The sequence below is a fragment of the Cnephaeus nilssonii genome (genome assembly GCF_951640355.1).
Source record: "Cnephaeus nilssonii genome assembly, chromosome: 18".
Classification (NCBI taxonomy): domain Eukaryota; kingdom Metazoa; phylum Chordata; class Mammalia; order Chiroptera; family Vespertilionidae; genus Cnephaeus; species Cnephaeus nilssonii.
Window position 1 is genome coordinate 3,653,860 of NC_137089.1, and position 17,532 is coordinate 3,671,391.

Sequence of the window (17,532 nt, forward strand, 5' to 3'; positions counted from 1 at the left end):
TGAGGCTTCAGCTGTTTGCTCGTTTAAAATAGTCACGGGCATCTGACCACAGTCCTAGGGCGGGCCTCAGGCATGTTTGGTATCTGTGAGGCTGAGAGCAGATGGCGAGCTGACTTCTAGGCTGTGGGTGGGGTCCGTGTCCCCAGGTGCCCTCTGCCAACAGAGATCCGCTGCCCGCGGGCTGAGCCCTCTCCCCGTGGGAAAGCGCAGGCAGGGACAGTGGGAATAGCGAGCCGCGACTCCTTTGTCTGGGCCTCTGCTGGGCTCGGAGTTTGGCTCTGAAAGTGTATTCTGGCCCTAGCTAGTTTGGCTCAGTGGATTGAGCGTCGGCCTGCAGACTGAAGGGTCCCAGGTTGGGTTCCAGTCAAGGGCACATGCCCAGGTTGTGGGCTCGATCCCCAGTAGGGGGTGTGCAGGAGGCAGCCGGTCAGTGATTCTCATCATTGATGTTTCTCTCTCTCCCTCTCCCTTTCTCTCTGAAATCAATAAGAACATATAGGAAAATAAAAAAAATGATGCTCGGCCAGGTGGGCACAGAGGAGGCCCCGAGGCTGGCGTGTGGCTGCTCCTAGCGTCCCCCCCGCTAACGGCTCTCTCCTCTCTCCCCAGTGCCCTCTGCCAGCATGACCCGCCTGATGCGGTCCCGCACGGCCTCGGGCTCCAGTGTCACGTCGCTGGAGGGGTCCCGCAGCCGCTCCCACACCGGCGAGGGCACCCGCAGCCGCTCCCACACCAGCGAGGGCACCCGCAGCCGCTCCCACACCAGCGAGGGCGCCCGCCTGGACATCACCCCCAACTCCGGTGCCACCGGGAACAGCGCGGGGCCCAAGTCCATGGAGGTGTCCTGCTAGGCGGCCTGCGCGCACCGCCGCCCCCTGGACTGTGCGACCACAGTAGCTGCCCCTCCTCCACCCCCCCCTCCACCCCCCCCCCGCCACACCGCACGCAACTCGGTATTAACCCCAAGCTTGTTTTGTACGAGGGAGCTCTGGCCATGACTTTAGATGGGGTTTGTCCAGGGCGCCCCCTCCAGGGCCGGGCGGGGTGGACCAAGGGAACGTAGGCATCTCAGAGTCCCGTGTGCATTGACGAGTGGCCTGGTGGCCGCTGGCTTCCCCTGCCTCCGAGGTGCCAAACCGCCCCAAGCGAGAAGCCCAGCAGGAAACAGGTCCTAATCCAGGCCTAGGCTGACCGACCGGGCATCCGGGCTCTCAGGGGCATTTGGGGGAAGTCAGCCCACCTGCTTCTGTTTCCTCTCCCGCTAAAGGCAAACCCACCCAGTTTCTGGAAACAAAACCCTCCCCTGGTTTGGGGAGGAGGGAGCAGGGAGCCCCGGGGTGGCTGGTGTAGGCAAAACAGGCAGCGGGGACAAGAGGCGGAACTTACGGGGAGGCTCGGAGAGTTTGGGAAAGCAAATCTACGTAGCTCACTTGAAATCGATGTTTAAAGTTCATGCAGACATACACTTTGCCATGCCGACGCACACAGGCCTGCTTTCCTGGCTTTTTTAAAATTAACACAAAGGCGGGGACAGATCCTCCTGGCTTTGCTGCAACAACAACAAAAAAAACCCTGCCGACAAGTGCTTAGCATCATGGATTTAAGGCTTCGGCTCTGCTCTCTCCTCCTCCTCCCCCTCAGCCCCTGCTTCCCACCCCCAAGACGTGAGCGAATGGTTATTTCCTTCATGGGGTAGAGCCTCTCAATACAGGGGTGCTTTCCTGGAGATGGAGGGACATTCCCAATAGGTGTTCCCCGGCTGCCAGGAATCTCCATGCGGCGGGGCAGGGCGGGGGTGGGGTTGGGGTACCAGATGTAAATAACAGACTCCTTGTGGTTGGGATGGAATCCAGGGTGCTTGTGATCTCTGTGGATCTCGTCCTGGTTTCCAGAGACCTTCTGTGATCGAGTTCCATCTTGGTTGAATCTGAGCTTGACGGCCCAACCTGTCTGACCCGGTTACATTCCTGGATCTTCACATAGACCTGTTGGCTTTAGTCCGGGGTGGGGACTCCGGGGGGGAGCAGATGTAAGGGTTCCGGAATGTGTATCCCCTGGGATCTCCTTCCCTCTCCTGCCTCCCGCTCCTCCCTGCCCCCCCCTAACCTCCTCTCTCTGAATGGGGCGGCACCACTGACATGTTTGGGTCAAGTTCCCGTACCACTGCCTTTCGATGTTCATCCCGGCTAACCATGCCTCTGCTAGGGAGTTTGATCAGAGGGAATGGGACGTTGTGAATGGGCTACTGGGACCCCGTGGTCTCCGGGACCCCGGAGTTGGTGGAAGGGAGTCATCAGGCCTTGCAGGCAGCGTGAGGGGTCATGAACGATTCCATCCACCTGCCGCCTTCTATGGGAGGCTTCCCTGACCTCGAGCAGAGGGTCAGGGGTCAGAGGCCAGGGCAGGAGTGGCTGGATCCAGACGGAAAACTGCTGTGTACACGTCTCTCCAGAGGAGTTTCTTAACGAGATATTTGTATTTATTTCCAGACCAATAAATTTGTAACTTTGCAGTGGGGTGTCCTTTTTCTCTGCCGGAGAGCGTGCGTGCGTGTGGCGCCGTGGTTTAAGGGCGGTCTTCCCTTCCCTGGGCCCCGGCCACAGCTCCCTCGCCTTTGGCTCCATAGAGCGTCGCTGCCCAATAAAAATGCAACGTGAGCTTCCCATTTTCTTTTTTCTATTTAAAAATATATATATTTTTTTAATTTCAGAGAGAAGGAAAGGGAGAGAGAGAGAAACATCCATGATGAGAGAGAATCATGGATCAGCTGCCTCCTGCACAACCCCCACTGGGGATCGAGCCTGCAACCCGGCATGTGCCCCTGACGGGGAATCGAACTGTGACCTCCCGGTTCCTAGGGTGACCCTCAACCACTGCGTTACACCGGCCGGGCAGTGTCCCATTTTCTGGGGGCCACATTGAGAAAGAAAGAAACAGGTGAACTTAATGTTATCAATGCATGTCACCCACTGCATTTAGAATATTACCGTTTCAGCATAGACTCAGTGTAACAATTACTCAGGTACTTCATTCTTTATGCTACAAAACCAGCGTGTCATTCACACCACAGCAACCTCGAGCCAGCCCAGCCCCAGGCCAGCACAGGGCGGTGGGTACACTCCTCGACCTGCACTAACAGGGAAACAGCCCTTTACAGCTCCTGTTCCTTCTAGAAAGGTCTGTGGGAAGACCACTCCCTTCCTCACATCCAGTCACAACCACTCCATGCGTGTTCCTACTGAGAAAGAAAAAAGTAAACACAATGCGGTTTAGTACAGCCTCTCATTTTTATCTAGACATAAGACCAGTTTAAAATTGACAAAACGGTTACAAAGATAGCACGGTGAGCCCCCGTGGACCCCTGTTAACATGAGAAACATTTAAAATGTTAAAACATTAAAAATTCCTGTGAGTTTATGAGCCAAACTGCGGGGACAATTGCTGGGAGGCAGGATCTCCCTGTATTGAGAGAACGTTCCAGAGAAGGGCCGTTTTGCTCCATGTTTTACCCATTGCAATCAAAGGAGGAGACGTAAGTGGGTTAGAGGCACTCCATTGGTGATAGAATAGGGAGGCGGGAGAAAGCAAAGCAGGAAACCTCTGGGATTGGATAAAAAGGAAAATGATGGACACATGCTTCTTTTACTGGGGGCGGGGGGGGGGGGGTGCAGGATAGTTAACAGTCCACAGTGAACAGTGAACAGGATCACAATGAGGGAGTTTGTGGTCTCCGCCCTAGTGCATGGGTTGTGCCCTGAGGGGTCCAGGAAAAGGGAAGTTACAAGTTACCCTGACATTCCACAGGTATGTTGCGTTAGATGCGAAAAGACCATAGACTCATAGCTGCTCTTTGTCAGGGGAGATCCTGGCCTAGGACATGACTACCCACTGTAAACTGCCTTTTAATTTCCAAAGGTATATGGGCAGACCATCCTTGAGGTCTCTGAGTTTGCAAGGCCGCCTCCCAGACCCTCCCTGAGTTAGTCAGGTTCGCATGTGGCCCTTTTGCATCCACATCCCTCACTCAGTTTCCCTTATTAGTATTTTTAATTTTGTTTTTACGTTTAAATCGATGAGAGAGAGAGAGAAACATGGATTTGTTGTTCCGCTGACTTACGCACTCCTTGGTTGCTGCTTGTATGTGCCCCGACCGGGGTGGAACCCACAGCCTTGGTGTATTGGGCTGATGCTCCAAGCAATGGAGTTGCCCGGCCAGAGTCCCCTTGTTCTTATTAATGCCTTATGTCCGTGGTCGGCAAACTGCGGCTCGCGAGCCCCATGTGGCTCTTTGGCCCCTTGAGTGTGGCTCTTCCACAAAATACCGTGGCCTGGCTGAGTCTATGTTGAAGAAGTGGCATTAGAAGAAGTTTAAGTTTAAAAAATTTGGCTCTCAAAAGAAATTTCAATCGTTGTCCTGTTGATATTTGGCTCTGTTGGCTAATGAGTTTGCCGACCACGGCCTTAGGTAATTATGGCACAGCGGTCACGACTAAGAAAGCGACACTGACACATTATTATTCACTAAGCCCCACGCTTTATTGGGATTGCACAAATTTTGCCTCACGGTGCCTTCCTGCCCCAGGACCCGCCCCAGGACACCCAGGGCCTGTAGTCACGCCTCCGTAGCGCCAGGCCTGGTACCCTTGCTCACTGGCCGTGGTGATGGGAGAGTGTGAGAAGCCCGGCCAGGCTTCGTGCAGGCGGCCCTCGCTGGAGGTGTGCCTGGTGCTTCCCTCTGGTCCGTCAGAGTCTGAGTCTTTGGGATGAAGACCCTGGAGGCCCTTCTCCTGACGAGTCAGCATCGTTTATCGCTGATGAGCTTACCCTGGACCACCTGGCACAGGCAGCCTCTGCCAGGTTTCTCCACTGTCCCTGCCTTCTCCACTCCCCTCTCAAGCGAGGCACCAAGCGCAGCCCACACTTAAGGCACCCTCCCTTTTATTTTTTAAATATGTTTTTATTGATTTTTAGAAAGAGAGGAAAGGAGGGGGATAGAGAGATAGAAACATGGATGAGAAAGAAACATCATTGATCAGCTGCCTCCTACACGCCCCAGCTGGGGGGGTGGGGGGTGGAGCCCGCAATCCAGGCATGTGCCCTGACGGGGAATCGAACCGGCAACTTCCTGGTGCATAGGCTGATGCTCAACCACTGAGCCGCACCCGCCGGGCAAGTCACACACACCCCGCCCCCCCCTCCCCGTTAAACAGCATCATGCTGTTCCTTATTCTGGTTTTTCTTCCCGTACCCCGAGGAGTGTCTGAGTGGGTCATCAGCGGAAAACACGAAGCCGGCAGCGTGGCGCGGAGTGGGCGGGCTGCAGTCCGGCCTGTGGTTCAGGAAGTGGGTTTGGAAGTTGCAGAAATTGCTGACTCAGCACAGAGGGGGAGACAGCATCCCAGCCGAGGGGCCGCGGGCACGCCAGCATGGGTGGGAGGCGTGTGCATGCATGAGAAACCCGTGGCTCAGACCCGGGCGGTGACTGCGTGTTGTATGTGGCCGGAGGCCAAGCAGGGAGAGGGTTAGACGCCTAAAATAAAATCCCTAGGATTACAAAAGCAACCACTTACAGTGAAGGAGGACTGCCCGGATGTGGCAATCGGGGGACATAGCAACACGTGCTTCTTTTTATTTTTCTTTTAAATATTTTTATTTCAGAGAGGAAGGGAGAGGGGGAGAGAGAATCATCAATGATGAGAGAGCATCACTGACGGGATGCCTCCTGCACGCCCCCTACTGGGGATGGAGCCCACAACCCGGGCATGTGCCCTGACCGGAAATTGAACCTTGATGTCCTGGTTCATAGGTCAAAGATCCACTATGGAGCCACGCCGGCCAAGTACGCGTACTTCTTTACGAACAAATTAATAACGAGGAGGCGGGCTCTGCGGAGCTGCCAAGCAGTGATGAGCACAATGCCATGGAGTCCCACCACGGCTGCGCTAAGAAAACCGGATGTGACTCCGCTGGTGGGATTGGGGTTCGAGTCTGTGTTGAGACAGAGCAAAATGCTACATGGCTATTAGAGGGCAGCGAGAACCAAGACGCATATTCTCCCGTCCAGACCGTGGCCCCTGAGTTCTCTCCGTGGACTCCTGGTCGGAGGCCCCAGGTGAGGAAGCCTGGCTCCAGGCCCAGGTGGGCAGCGTGCAGGCCCCTACGATTCAGCATTCACAGTAAGTGCCTCCTCTCCTGTGTCCCCTCCTGAGTCGGAGCAAAGGAAAGGCAGGTGACGGGAACACCAGCGAGTGCTGGGCCACGCAGTGGGACACACACCAGCTCTGGGCGGGGCCGGCACAGACACCCTGGGCCTGCCCCCACCAGCTCCCTGGGCTCAGGCCTCCACGGAGGGAGGGAGGGAAGGAGCGTGGGCATGTGCAGGTGTTTGCTATTTGGAGACGCTGTGCCGGAGGCTGTTTTGCTAGCTGGGTTCTACCTTTGTTCTCCTGGCTGCTGGTTTTGGTTTTGTGCCCTGATCCGTGGGTCTCCGCAGCAGCTGGAGACCAAGCGTGCCCCCAGATCAGCCACCTGCAGGGTGTGTGTGGACAGCGAGGTCCCCATCTGCCCGTCTCAGAGGCAGCCGCGCAGTGCCAGGCGTTCCTTCTGCTGGTTCCAAATGCAGCCCCAATCCGTCTGTTTGCCTTGGGCTCCCCAGGCTGCGGGGGGCCCTTCACCTGTGTCCCACGTGGAACGCAAGGGCAGAGGGGAAGCCTGACCCTATGGGGTTGCAGGTGGGATTAGGGAGGGGTCCTCCCGGGCAGATCAGCCTCCTTCTTCCTAACACCAGATTGGTCTGCAGCTCAAGCACAAAGTGGGGGTCCTAACGCGAGGACTACAGGCCCGTCGGTCCTTGGACCCAGAACCAATCAGGTCTTGGTGTGCCTTAAGGGGGAAGAATCTCATTGGCCCAGCTGGGCTCAGGTGTCCACTCACTGTCCAATCAACTATGACTGGGTTCACTGTAGTCCCGCCCCCTCCCCCACATACAGGCAATGGGGGCTCCCAGGAGTGGATGTAGTTGCGGCAGGTGAATTGCTATGTCCTTTGCAGAATTACATTCTGTGGCAGCAAACTCAGTTGCAGGTCAGGCCCCCCCCCCCCCCCTCATCCCTGCTCGGAGCAGCATCTCCTGCATGCCCCTCCCTCCCAGGGAGCACTGACCCCGTGACACAGGCACCTGGGCAGAGGCGGTCTCAGGAGCACACCTGGCTTTATAACGGGCATCCCCTTCCCTTCCCTTGTCCCCATCGCTAGCATTTCTTCTGTATCTTCAGCAAGTGTCCGGCACATAACAAGAGGCTGGTGTTCAATGAGTAAACGCTTCCCCGGGAATAGTAATATTTAGCGTATGTTTTAGTTTCTTCCCCCCTTTTCTCTGTCGCTGTGAGACTGAGTCATCCTGGCTTCGTAGATTAAAACAAATCCAAGGCTCAAGAGATTAAATGGCTTGCCCAGCTGTTTCTAAAACAGATGACACCCTCCTGCCTTTAAAACAGCTGACTGACACGCGCTTCTATGGATGCCCTGGGATGAGAGCATCTGTGAGTTCCCGGGACTAACATTGTGGGGACCTGGGCTTTGATTGCCTGCAGGGAACCTGTCGCCCCGTGTCCGCCCCCCCGCCCCCCCTCGCTAAACAGTCCCGCCCTGGTGGTGGCTTTCTCTTCCCGTGGCTTCTGTCCGGTTCTCAGTCCCTTTGTTTCCTCAGCTGGTGAGCTGAGGTTTCCTCCCCGCTGTGGATAAGCCTGCTCCTATTCTAGCAGCTCCTCTCCCCTTCCGTGGGATGGACTAAGAAATCCCCTTTGTTAATACTGCGGGAAAGGCCCAGTACTCAGGCTCAGCATGGAGGTCTGGAAACGCTTTTTGCGGAATACAGTCTATGTCCAGGGGCTTGGTGTCCAGTCTCCCATCTCCTTAGACGTCTTTTTACTTTTATTTTTTGTGTGCCCTTGACCAGAATCGAACGGGGACCCTCCAGTCCACGGGCCGACACTCTATCCATTGAGCCAAACTGGCTAGGGCTGGAAGTCCGTCTGGCTCAGTCCTACGTCTGGAAAGAAGCCAGGTTCACCTAGAACGTGGCTCTTACGACTGCAGGAGAGGTCTCTGCGTTTTTATTTCCTCCGCGGGGGCCGGGGGCGGAGACCGGGGGCATCTGAGCGGCATGCTTTTAACCTTCAGGATAAAATGCTGCGGCCATGTCATTCTGCGAATGCGCACAACTGCGCTGAGTAAATGGGAGGGTCTCATTGGCTCCGTGGAACGGTTTGTGAGTGAGGCGGCATCCCATGTGCCAGGAGAAGGGCGCTCCAAGGAGTGGGACGGGTGGAAGGTCTGTATCGGCAGAAAGAGGGTGGGACACGAAGGATTTTGAGAAGTGGATCATTTCAGGCAAGCTCAGCTTCCTTTAGGGCCGTGGTCGGCAAACTCATTAGTCCACAGAGCCAAATATCAACAGGACAACGATTGCAATTTCTTTGGAGAGCCAAATTTTTTAAACTTCTTCTAACGCCACTTCTTCAAAATAGACTCGCCCAAGCACACCAGCCAGGTCCACCCCAGGCAGGAACGTGAATTCCTCCATCAAAGGTTCTCCGGTCCGGTCTTGGGTGTCTCTTTCCCTCTTCCGGGGACATGGAGCTACAGGGGCAGGCGAGGCGACCTCTCTGAGGGACTTTGTCTCCCCTGTCGCGGTGACAGAGGTGACAGAGGGGTCACTCACGCTGCGCCTGCAGGCCGCCCCAAGAGCGAGGCAGAGTGGGATAGCTGAGATTTGGGCTTCAGCTTTGCGGGGCTGATTTCTGAGCCTCTCTGAGTCTCAGATGCTCTATTTATAAAATGGGGAAGAGAGACTTACTCTAAATCACTGCGATCATGAGTAAGATCATGAACACTTAGCATTGTGCTTGGCACCAAGTAATCACTCAGCGCAGGGGCATTTTATCATCATGATCGTTATTCTTAGCTTTTATGGACGCGAGGCGTGCCGCTCGGCGTAATTCTGACTGCTTCCTCACCGGGCCCACGTCTCTGTCCCCCCATGGAGCTGAGACCTTCCAACTGGGGCCGGCAGAGGACAGGCCCATTTCTCAACGCAGCTGCTACCTGGGGCATTCAGGCCCCCCAGCCCTTCCCACCCACTCCCGGGGTAACCCCCGATTCCCCCGACCAGACTTCCTATGGCCCTGGGAGCTGTGATTCGTTTCCCAAACTGGAGTGTCTATGCAGTGAGAACTTTGGGTTTCTGCTGACTTTCAAACGGGGCTCCCCGTCACGGGGTGTCTGTGATCTGTAGAGGGCAGGTACGTTCCCCCTAAGAAAACCCAACACGGTCCACATAGGCTTAGAGATTCTTCATGGGGTCAGTTCTCCTCACACAGATCCGCCCCCCCCCCCTCCAATAACCCACTTTCCATGTCTCTGTGCCTATGGCACTTAAAGGATCCGCGGATAAAACGAGACCGTCACGCGCTGGTGGAAGAGGAGGGCTTCCGAGTAAGGTAGGAACACATGCAATCGCTTTTATTCACCAGCGGGGTGTGGGCACCGCGGGGTGCCTGCATGGCCAGGCACTCAGGAGGTCGCAGTACGGGGGGCACAGTCTGGCCCTTTTGTCCTGGGTGGGCACCCCTCTGCAACCCACGCAGATCCCCTTCGCCGCGCATCACACGGTGTGCAGTGCTGGGCAGGCCAAACCGCCCGTGAGCGGGGCCCGGGCTCGGATCCGCAGGAGGGACGGTCCACAGGGGAGGCGTGGGGTTTTGTCCATCTCGTGTTTCTGGGCCCTGGGCACCTAAGTGACCTGAAGGCCAGGGTCTCCTCTCCTGGAAAAGGCCCAGAGACAGTAAGGAAGGCAAACAGAACGAGAGCGCGGAGCCACGGACGAGGACGTGTTTTCCTGCCCTGACTCGCCTGGAAGCGCTGAAAGTGGGAAAAACATCGGGGTGATCAGGCCAGTCAGCTGGGGTTGCAATCCCGACCCCCCACGGGCCAGCTGGACAGCCGTGGCCCCGTTTCCTCACCTCTATGAGCTTCCATTTCACATTTGTAAGAACAGAAATCGTAATGGGCACTTTGCAACAGGCCCCAAAGTGTCCGTGCGCCAGTGCGTGGGGGGCACCAGGAACAGGGCACGTGGCAGGTACAGAGTAAAAGGTAACAGTAACTAGTTGTAGTTCACTAACAAAGTGAGGACTGGCCTCCTCTCCATGGGGGACAGCCTTGTCGTGCTATTAGCTCCAACCCCTTTGGCTCCTGGTCCCCGTTAAGTACGTTTCTGTTTCTAACCAACTGGTAAACCTCGGTCTTGTGCGTCAGAACGGGGTCGTGTGGGTCAGCAGACCCAAAGTCTGTGACGTGGGTCACTGAGGCAGAAAGAGACGATATGTCCTGGGCCCAGTGACCCTTGCCAACCAGGCTGGTGCAGGCTGGACCCACCCCCTGGCCTGACCCACCCCCGGCCTGGACCTTGGTCACTGCAGGAGGATCTGGCCTGGAGGTCAGTGGAGGCTCCTTAAGGGCAGAGGAATGTCCCAGGACACCACTCTCAGGGGTTGGCGAGGCCAGGGGCTCCCCCACCTCCCCTGAGCCCCCAGGCCGGTGGGGGTCTGGCTTTGGGGAAGAGCCTGGCTCATCCCCCCCGATGGACGTCCTGGGGGTCAGCAGCAGATGAGTGCTGTGTCCGTTGTTCCGTCTGAAAATTGGCTGACCTTGCTCTGCCCTTGGAGCCCTGACTGGGGGATTTGGCCCTGGAACAAGAATGAAATTTACCAAATAGCATTTCTAACGGAAATGACCCCAACGTGTACCCCTCACAGCGCAGGAGTGAAGAGGAACTTAACCTCAGCAATGCCTGGATTCATAGACACAGTTTTCCATGAAAAATCCAAGCCCAGGAGCCATTCACCCCCCTTGGCAGATGTTTGGTGACTTTGGGGTACGTAAATCTTTGGGATCAGAGCTACTTTGGGGTGCTTTGGTCAGAACTGTCTATTACAGGGCCACTCAGCAAGGCCTGAGCAATAGACTGATCCATTGTCCTCAATCCCATCGCTCCTGTTGGGTGGACCCAAGGAGTCTTGTGTTTGGCATCTCCAGGGGGAATTAGCGAGATCGAACGTCCGGCTGAGTCGCTCCATGGGACTCGGGACGCCCAGTGACTCACACGGGGCCAGGGTGGCCCAGACCGGATGGAGACAGGCGCTTTCTGCGGAGGGCACGCAGGATGCTGCCAAGAACGAGACCCACAGATGGGCCGGAGCAGCCGCACAGTGCGCCACTGGGTGCTCGGAGACAGGGAAGGGGCCACGGGTCTGGGTCAGGGTCACCGGAGGTGAGTGGGAAGTGGACCAGGGAGGGCCAATCCTGGGCCGCCGAGGGCTGGCTGCTCGGCACGTGTTGGGCCAGGCCCGAGCCCCGCGTCGGGTGCCCGCCTAATTGGCGATCTCTGAGAAGTCGGGGTAGAGGTCCAGATCAGCGAAGATGTCGTTGGGGTTCCTGCAGCTGAGGTTGCAGAAGCAGGCGTTGATCCACAGGACCCGGCGGGAGAAGCCAGGCCCGTCGGGGCACTGGAAGGGGACGTCGATGGTCTTGGACTTGTAGGGGATGCAGCACCTGTTGTCCGTGCAGACCCCACAGTACTTGGGCCTGTAGGCGCGTGTGCTGACGCAGCCGGCGAGGGTGAAGTTCAAGGGCGCCTCCGGCTGGTACACAGCCAGACACTTCTTCCCTTCCTGCGGGAAAGGGGTGTCGGTTGGGATGCTCAGAGGACGAACCCCCACCTCTGCCCTCCCAGCCTCATGGTCCCTTTTCTCTCACCCCTTTCTTTTAGATCTGCAGCATCTTCAAGCTGGGAAGGCCCTCCCCCAAGCCAGCAAGACCCCCCCCTTGCGACGCAGGCGTCAACTGAGGCCCACAGACGGGATGGCTTTGCTCAGGTCCTGCCTCGCAGTCTGCAGTGTCCCTCCTTCCCTCCGCTTCTGCCCCCATCCCCTCCCCCCCCCGCCCACAGGACACCCCTGCAGCTCCCCCATCCACCAAGTGCCCAGCCAGCAGTGACCAGGTACACGCTTTACCCCTCCTCCCCCTCCTCTGCTCCCCACAGCCTCTCACACCCACTCACTCAACCGGGCTGGTGTTATTTAAAAGTAGCTCGCCCAGCTGGTGTGGTTGAGCATCGACCTATGAACCAGGAGGTCACGGTTTGATTCCTGGTCAGGGTACATGCCTGGTTTGCGGGCTCAATCCCCACTGTGGGGCATGCAGGAGGCAGCCGATCCATGATTCTCTCTCATCATTGATGCTTCTGTCTCTCTCCCCCTCTCCCTTCCTCTCTGAAATCAATAAAAATATATTTAAAAAAATAAAAGTTGCTCTGTCTCTCCCTTGGGCCACTCAAGAGCAGGGCTCTTTCAGGGCGTCTGGGGTCTGATTCCGTGCCTGGTACAGGGCAGGTGCTGGAAGGGAGGTCTAAGGGCCCCGATATGTTATGGACGTGGGGCCTGGGCCACCAGCACGTGCAGGCAGCAGCAGGCAGGCATTTGATGCCAGTGTCCCCAGCCCCATCTCGTGCCCCTGTCACCCACGTGGATGGCATGAGGGGCACACGGGGGGCGTGGGCACAGGGGCAGAGGAGAATGGCAGTCACGAGGGTCCCCCCGAATCACCAGGGGACCAATTCTGAGGTCCCTGGGTTCTCTCCAGAGAGACCCTGATGCTATTAACGTAGTCACCACCGTCACTTCCGTTCCGTGAAATTCACAAGGCGCCCACACGTTACCCCGATAACGGTTAGGAGGTGGGCTTCCTAATTCCCATTTCACAGCGGCCCCCTGAGAAAGCTGGGAGCCAGGCTCAGAGCCCAGCTCCTGTGGAGCCCGAGACGCCGGCCCGCCCGGGGAGGGGGACCCACCTTGATGAGCGGCCGGATGTCCAGGTCGCAGGGCCGCAGGGCGCAGAGGCGGCTCTCCTGCGCGGGCTGGCAGCGGGCGTTGGCGTTGGACACCCGCGTGGAGATGCCCAGGCCGCAGCTGGTGGAGCAGGGGCTCCAGGGGCTGGTGTGGGCTAAGCAGTTCCCGTGCCAGGGCTCGGCCTCGCCCATGACCGCTGCGGGCAGACCCCCGACCCCCGTGAGTCTCCAGCCTCTGTCCCCCCCACCCCCACCCCCGCCACCTGAGGGCCCTGAGACTCGGCGAGGACGGAGGCGGCCAGTCGGCTCCTAACAGTCCTGGTCCCCGGGGACAGAAGGCCTGGCTCTGAGTCCCCCCTCCTCTCTGGACGGAAAGCCATCTCTGGGGACAGGTGGACCTGCGTTCAAATCCCGCTCGACTGCCTACCGCTGTGTGACCCCAGACACCTGGGCCCGGCCCCGCCTCCTCACTGAAGCAGTACCAGGGGCCTCGCGGGCTCGGGGCTGGGGGGGGGGTGGGATGGGGGGCGATGGAGGTAATCTAGACACTGACTGAGCCCGTGTCCGGCGTCTGCTTGGAGCCGGGAATAAAAGCCACGAGACCCTGTTCCTGCCCTCAGAGGTCACGTTTATCTGGGGGAAGGTCAAAGGCGAGTGGCTACCGCCCGGACCCAGCATTTCGTCTGGGTGAGGCTGAGGGCACGGTGCTCAAGGGGACACACAGTGCGTGGGTGCAGGTCTGAGCAGGGCCACCTGGGGGGGTGATGGTAGCGCCCCCTCCTGGGCTGTGGGTGGAGAGGTGGGCTCGCACCCGTGGCCGCCCAGGCTGCCTGGCCCTCAGCGAGCCCTCGGGTGCTGTGAGCTCACGTGGTTTCCTAACCATCGGCCAACAGACACCAGCTCTCAGGTGGGTCGTTAATGTTTCTCTCCTGGCACCTAGAATGCGCTCTGGCGGCCTGAGAAATGGGGAATGCAGTGAGCTAGGGATGGAGGCGGGGCACGCGGGCGAGGCAGAGAGCCCGCAGCGGGATGGGCCGGGGTGCCCAGACAGACCCCAGGAGGAAGCCAGTCTCACCCTGCGGAGCAGGAGAGACAGAGCAGGCAGAGGGGAGGGGGGAAGACAGATGGAGAGAGAGTGGGGGAGAGGGAGAGAGAAAGGGGCTGGGAGAGAAAGGTGATAAAAATGGGGGGGGCGGGGAGGTGAGACAAAAATAGGAAAGAAAAGCCATCTAATAGGATCAGAAAGGGGAAGGTGAGGCCTCATACCCAGCTCCTCAAGGCTAATGGTGTGCAGGGAACACTGATGCACGAAGGAGGGATGGATGGGGGAGAGGTGGGGAGGGAAGGGAGGGGACAGGAGGAGAGGGAAGGGGAGAGGAGGGGAGAAGAGGGGAGGGGAGGGGAGGGAAGGGAAAGGGAGGAGAGGGAAGGGGAAGAGGAGAGGAGAAGAGGGGAGGGCAGTTGAGGGAAAAGGAGAGGAGGGAAGGGGGGAGAGGAGGGGGAGGACAGAGGAGGGATGGAGCTGGGTGAGCTGGGCTGTGAGGTGGAGGGAGAGATGGAGGGGAGGGATTTGTCTGAGAGGATAAAGGGCTTTGGTTTCTGGGTCACCAGCTAGGCAGGCAGGGGCTCTGCTGGTGTTTGGTCAGAATGGGGTCACTGGGCCACACACAGCGGGCAGACAGCCGCCCCCTCCCCCCTGTGGTGGAACTGGGCTTGCCAGGGACACAGCTCTCCTGTCACGTCCTCCCCACACGGACTGCTCCTTCCTGGGGCTGGCTCAGCCCCCGGGGCACCCCAGCCCCACCCAGAGGGGCTGTGCAATCCTGGGCCCCAGCAGGGGGTGGGGTGGGGTGACTGCCCTCCTGCCTGGCCCAGCCAGACCCCCGCCCCTCTGCACCCCTGCTCCCCTGCTCCCCTGCTTGTTCTTCTGGGAAACTCTCTTCTCTCGGCCTCTGCAAACCCCTCCTGTGCCGCCTGCCTCTGGGATCTGCCGCCCTCGGCTGCTCTCTCTCCCTCGCTGCACGTGGCGGTGGCTCAGGGGGACCCCGTGTCCCCCAGGTCTGCAGGCCGTTGGGGCTGGTACTACTTGAGCGGCAGGTGCCATTAGCATCTAGTGGTGGGCGTCGGGGATGCTGCTTAGCATGGCACAGGCACAGGCCCAGCCCGTCACAGGAATTACCTGGTCTGAAGGCCTCGCCTCCCCAGGTACCCCCCGCCTGCACCCTCCCCCCGCACCCTTCCCTGGTCTGTAAGTGGGATCCTAATGAACCCACCTGCCTGCCTTTGCTCTCCACAAAGCCCTCCCTCAGGTCAGGCTCCGAGGGACAGGCAGAGCCGGGGCCCGTTCCTAGGTTACCCCGGGAAGGAAGGTCCAGAGGAGACGGCCTTCCCCAGCCCGCCCTCCCGCACCGCACCCACGGCAGCACCCACCTAGGTGTCCCGCGTGGCGCGGCGCGGTCTTGCGCAGCCTCCGGGCTTCGTCGTCGCACACCCACTGCTCACAGCAGCGGCCGGGCAGGCGGACCCGCCGCGGGTGGCGGCACCAGAGGCGCGGGGGGCGCACCCGCAGGCACAGGGGCGTGCAGCCCACCGCGCCGTCCACGCACGTGCAGTTGAACTTGCAGCTGGGCTGGAAGGACTCGCCGTTGCCGTAGCGCACCCCGTCCAGGACGCAGCCCACGCCGACCACCTCTGCGAACACAGGGCGTGGTCAGGCCCAGTCCCCACCTGCCCCAGGGTCACCTCCCACGGTGCACTGCGCCCAGACCCACGGGGGGCGGGACACAAAGGCAGGGCCCAACCCGCGAGGGGCCTGGGCAGAGGGCGGGCGGTGCTGTCTCAGCTTCAGCTGCTGCTCCTTGAGTCACACCTGCTGCCAATGTCAGAGGGTAAAGCATGAGGGGGGGCGGGTCCGGGCAGCCAGCTCCCGCTCCTGTCCCCAGCACCTGCACAGAGCCTGGTACTGATGCGTATGTGCCCCTGAGCTCATGGCTGTCAGCGGGCAGACAGGGAGAACCCATCGGAACACTCGGAAACAAAGGTCCCACCGAGTCCATGCGGACTGATGGCTGTTCTAGGCGCCGCAGATCCAGGCGTGAACCAAACAGGCAAAACCCACACCTCAAGGCGCTTCCATTGTAGTGGGGTGACCAGGGAGGACCAACAGATCACAGAACGCCGCTGGGGACACGGGCCAGGGAGAACGGTGCAGCAGGAGGGGGTGCTGGGAGCTGGGCAGTCCCCGAGTTACATGAGGTGGGCAGGCAGGACCATGCCTGGTCATAACCCATTCATTGTATCACTGTGTGGGTGGGTGGATGATGGATGGATGGATGGATGGATGGATGGATGATGGATGGATGGATGGATGGATGATGGATGGATGGATGGATGATGGATGGATGGATGGATGATGGATGGATGGATGGATGATGGGATGGATGGATGGATGATGGATGGATGGATGGATGATGGATGGATGGATGATGGATGGATGATGGATGATGGATGGATGGATGGATGATGGATGGATGGATGGATGGATGGATGGATGATGGATGGATGGATGATGGATGGATGGATGGATGATGGATGATGGATGGATGGATGGATGGATGGATGGATGATGGATGATGGATGGATGGATGGATGATGGATGACAGGAAGGTGCGGGGTGAGCGGTCCAGGCACTGGGGGAGGAGCCCCTGAGGTGGGGCAGCCCAGGACCTGGGGAGGGGGGGACAGGAGACAGGGGAGAGCGGCTTCCCTGCAGGCTCACAGGAAGGAGCACGGCGGTTGGAGCCTGGAGCCTAGAACGGGGCCTGATGCACAGAGGGCTCAGGTCACGGTTGACTCCATGAGATGAATTCTACTTGTCGGGAGCACGCGTGGAGCTGAGGACGGAGGGAGGTGGTAAAGGCGGTGTCAGGAGGCCGCCACAGCCATCCAGGCGACAGGGGGTGGTGCTTGGGCCAGGGGGGGGACCCAGAGCCGCGAGGAGAAGGGCTCGGCTTTGGAGATTTGACAGGAAGAGCTGCCGGACTCTCTGAAGCCCAGCTCTGCCCTGTGAGAGGGGACGTGGATGGAGGAGTGTGGTTCCCCCGGCACGGCACCGGGGCCCACCGGGGAGCTCTTTAAAACGCGAATGCCCCCAAAATAAAAATAAATAATAAATACAACAAAAGAAAAAAATAGAGAAAAAAGAAGAAAGTAAAAGAGAGAGAAATTAAAATTCAGATTTCCATACCATGCCCAGATGGGGTGTGTGTGTGTGTGGGGGGGGGGAACCTGGGCTCAGTGTTTTGGCTTTCGGGCCTTGGCAGATCTGAAAAGCTTCCCAGGTGAATTCGGCCCGCACCCAAGATGGAGAACCCTGTGTCCAGAGCTGCTCGTCTCCCGGGAGGTGCGGTGGTGGTGCTGGTGGCGCGGACTCGCCTGCCGCCTCAGCTGGAGATGGAGGTAGGTATGACGGCTGCGGGTGGGCCATCCCTGGCCTCTGGTGCCCCCTCCTCCTCCACTTTCTTTCTAAGGAACGGAAGGCCCAGCATTCGTGAATCTGGGGGCGTTTCCTTCCCCATCTCCTGTCTAATCTCAGACGTGCAGTCCAGGTGGCCTGGCCAGCCTTC

At 58.8% G+C, this 17,532-nt stretch overlaps 2 protein-coding genes across 3 annotated transcripts in view; one reads left to right on the forward strand and one right to left on the reverse strand.

Annotated features, from left to right (window-relative positions):
- Positions 1-2,512, forward strand: part of NDRG1 (N-myc downstream regulated 1) — a 40,442-nt gene extending 37,930 nt beyond the window's left edge. The window contains exon 16 of the mRNA XM_079795797.1: positions 610-2,512. Within this exon, the coding sequence (XP_079651923.1) occupies positions 610-851 (242 nt within the window). The 3' untranslated portion in view covers positions 852-2,512. The remainder of the gene's footprint in view (positions 1-609) is intronic.
- A 6,977-nt stretch (positions 2,513-9,489) lies between these two features.
- The window catches only part of CCN4 (cellular communication network factor 4), a 25,467-nt gene continuing 17,424 nt past the window's right edge, over positions 9,490-17,532 (reverse strand). Inside the window, exons 3-5 of one of the 2 annotated variants that reach the window (XM_079796327.1) lie at positions 15,338-15,598; positions 12,911-13,104; positions 9,490-11,732 (exon numbers count right to left, since the gene is read on the reverse strand). In XM_079796327.1, coding sequence (XP_079652453.1) covers positions 11,433-11,732; positions 12,911-13,104; positions 15,338-15,598 — 755 coding nt within the window. In that variant the 3' untranslated portion in view covers positions 9,490-11,432. The remainder of the gene's footprint in view (positions 11,733-12,910; positions 13,105-15,337; positions 15,599-17,532) is intronic. The other variant, XM_079796328.1, reaches the window with a different exon arrangement.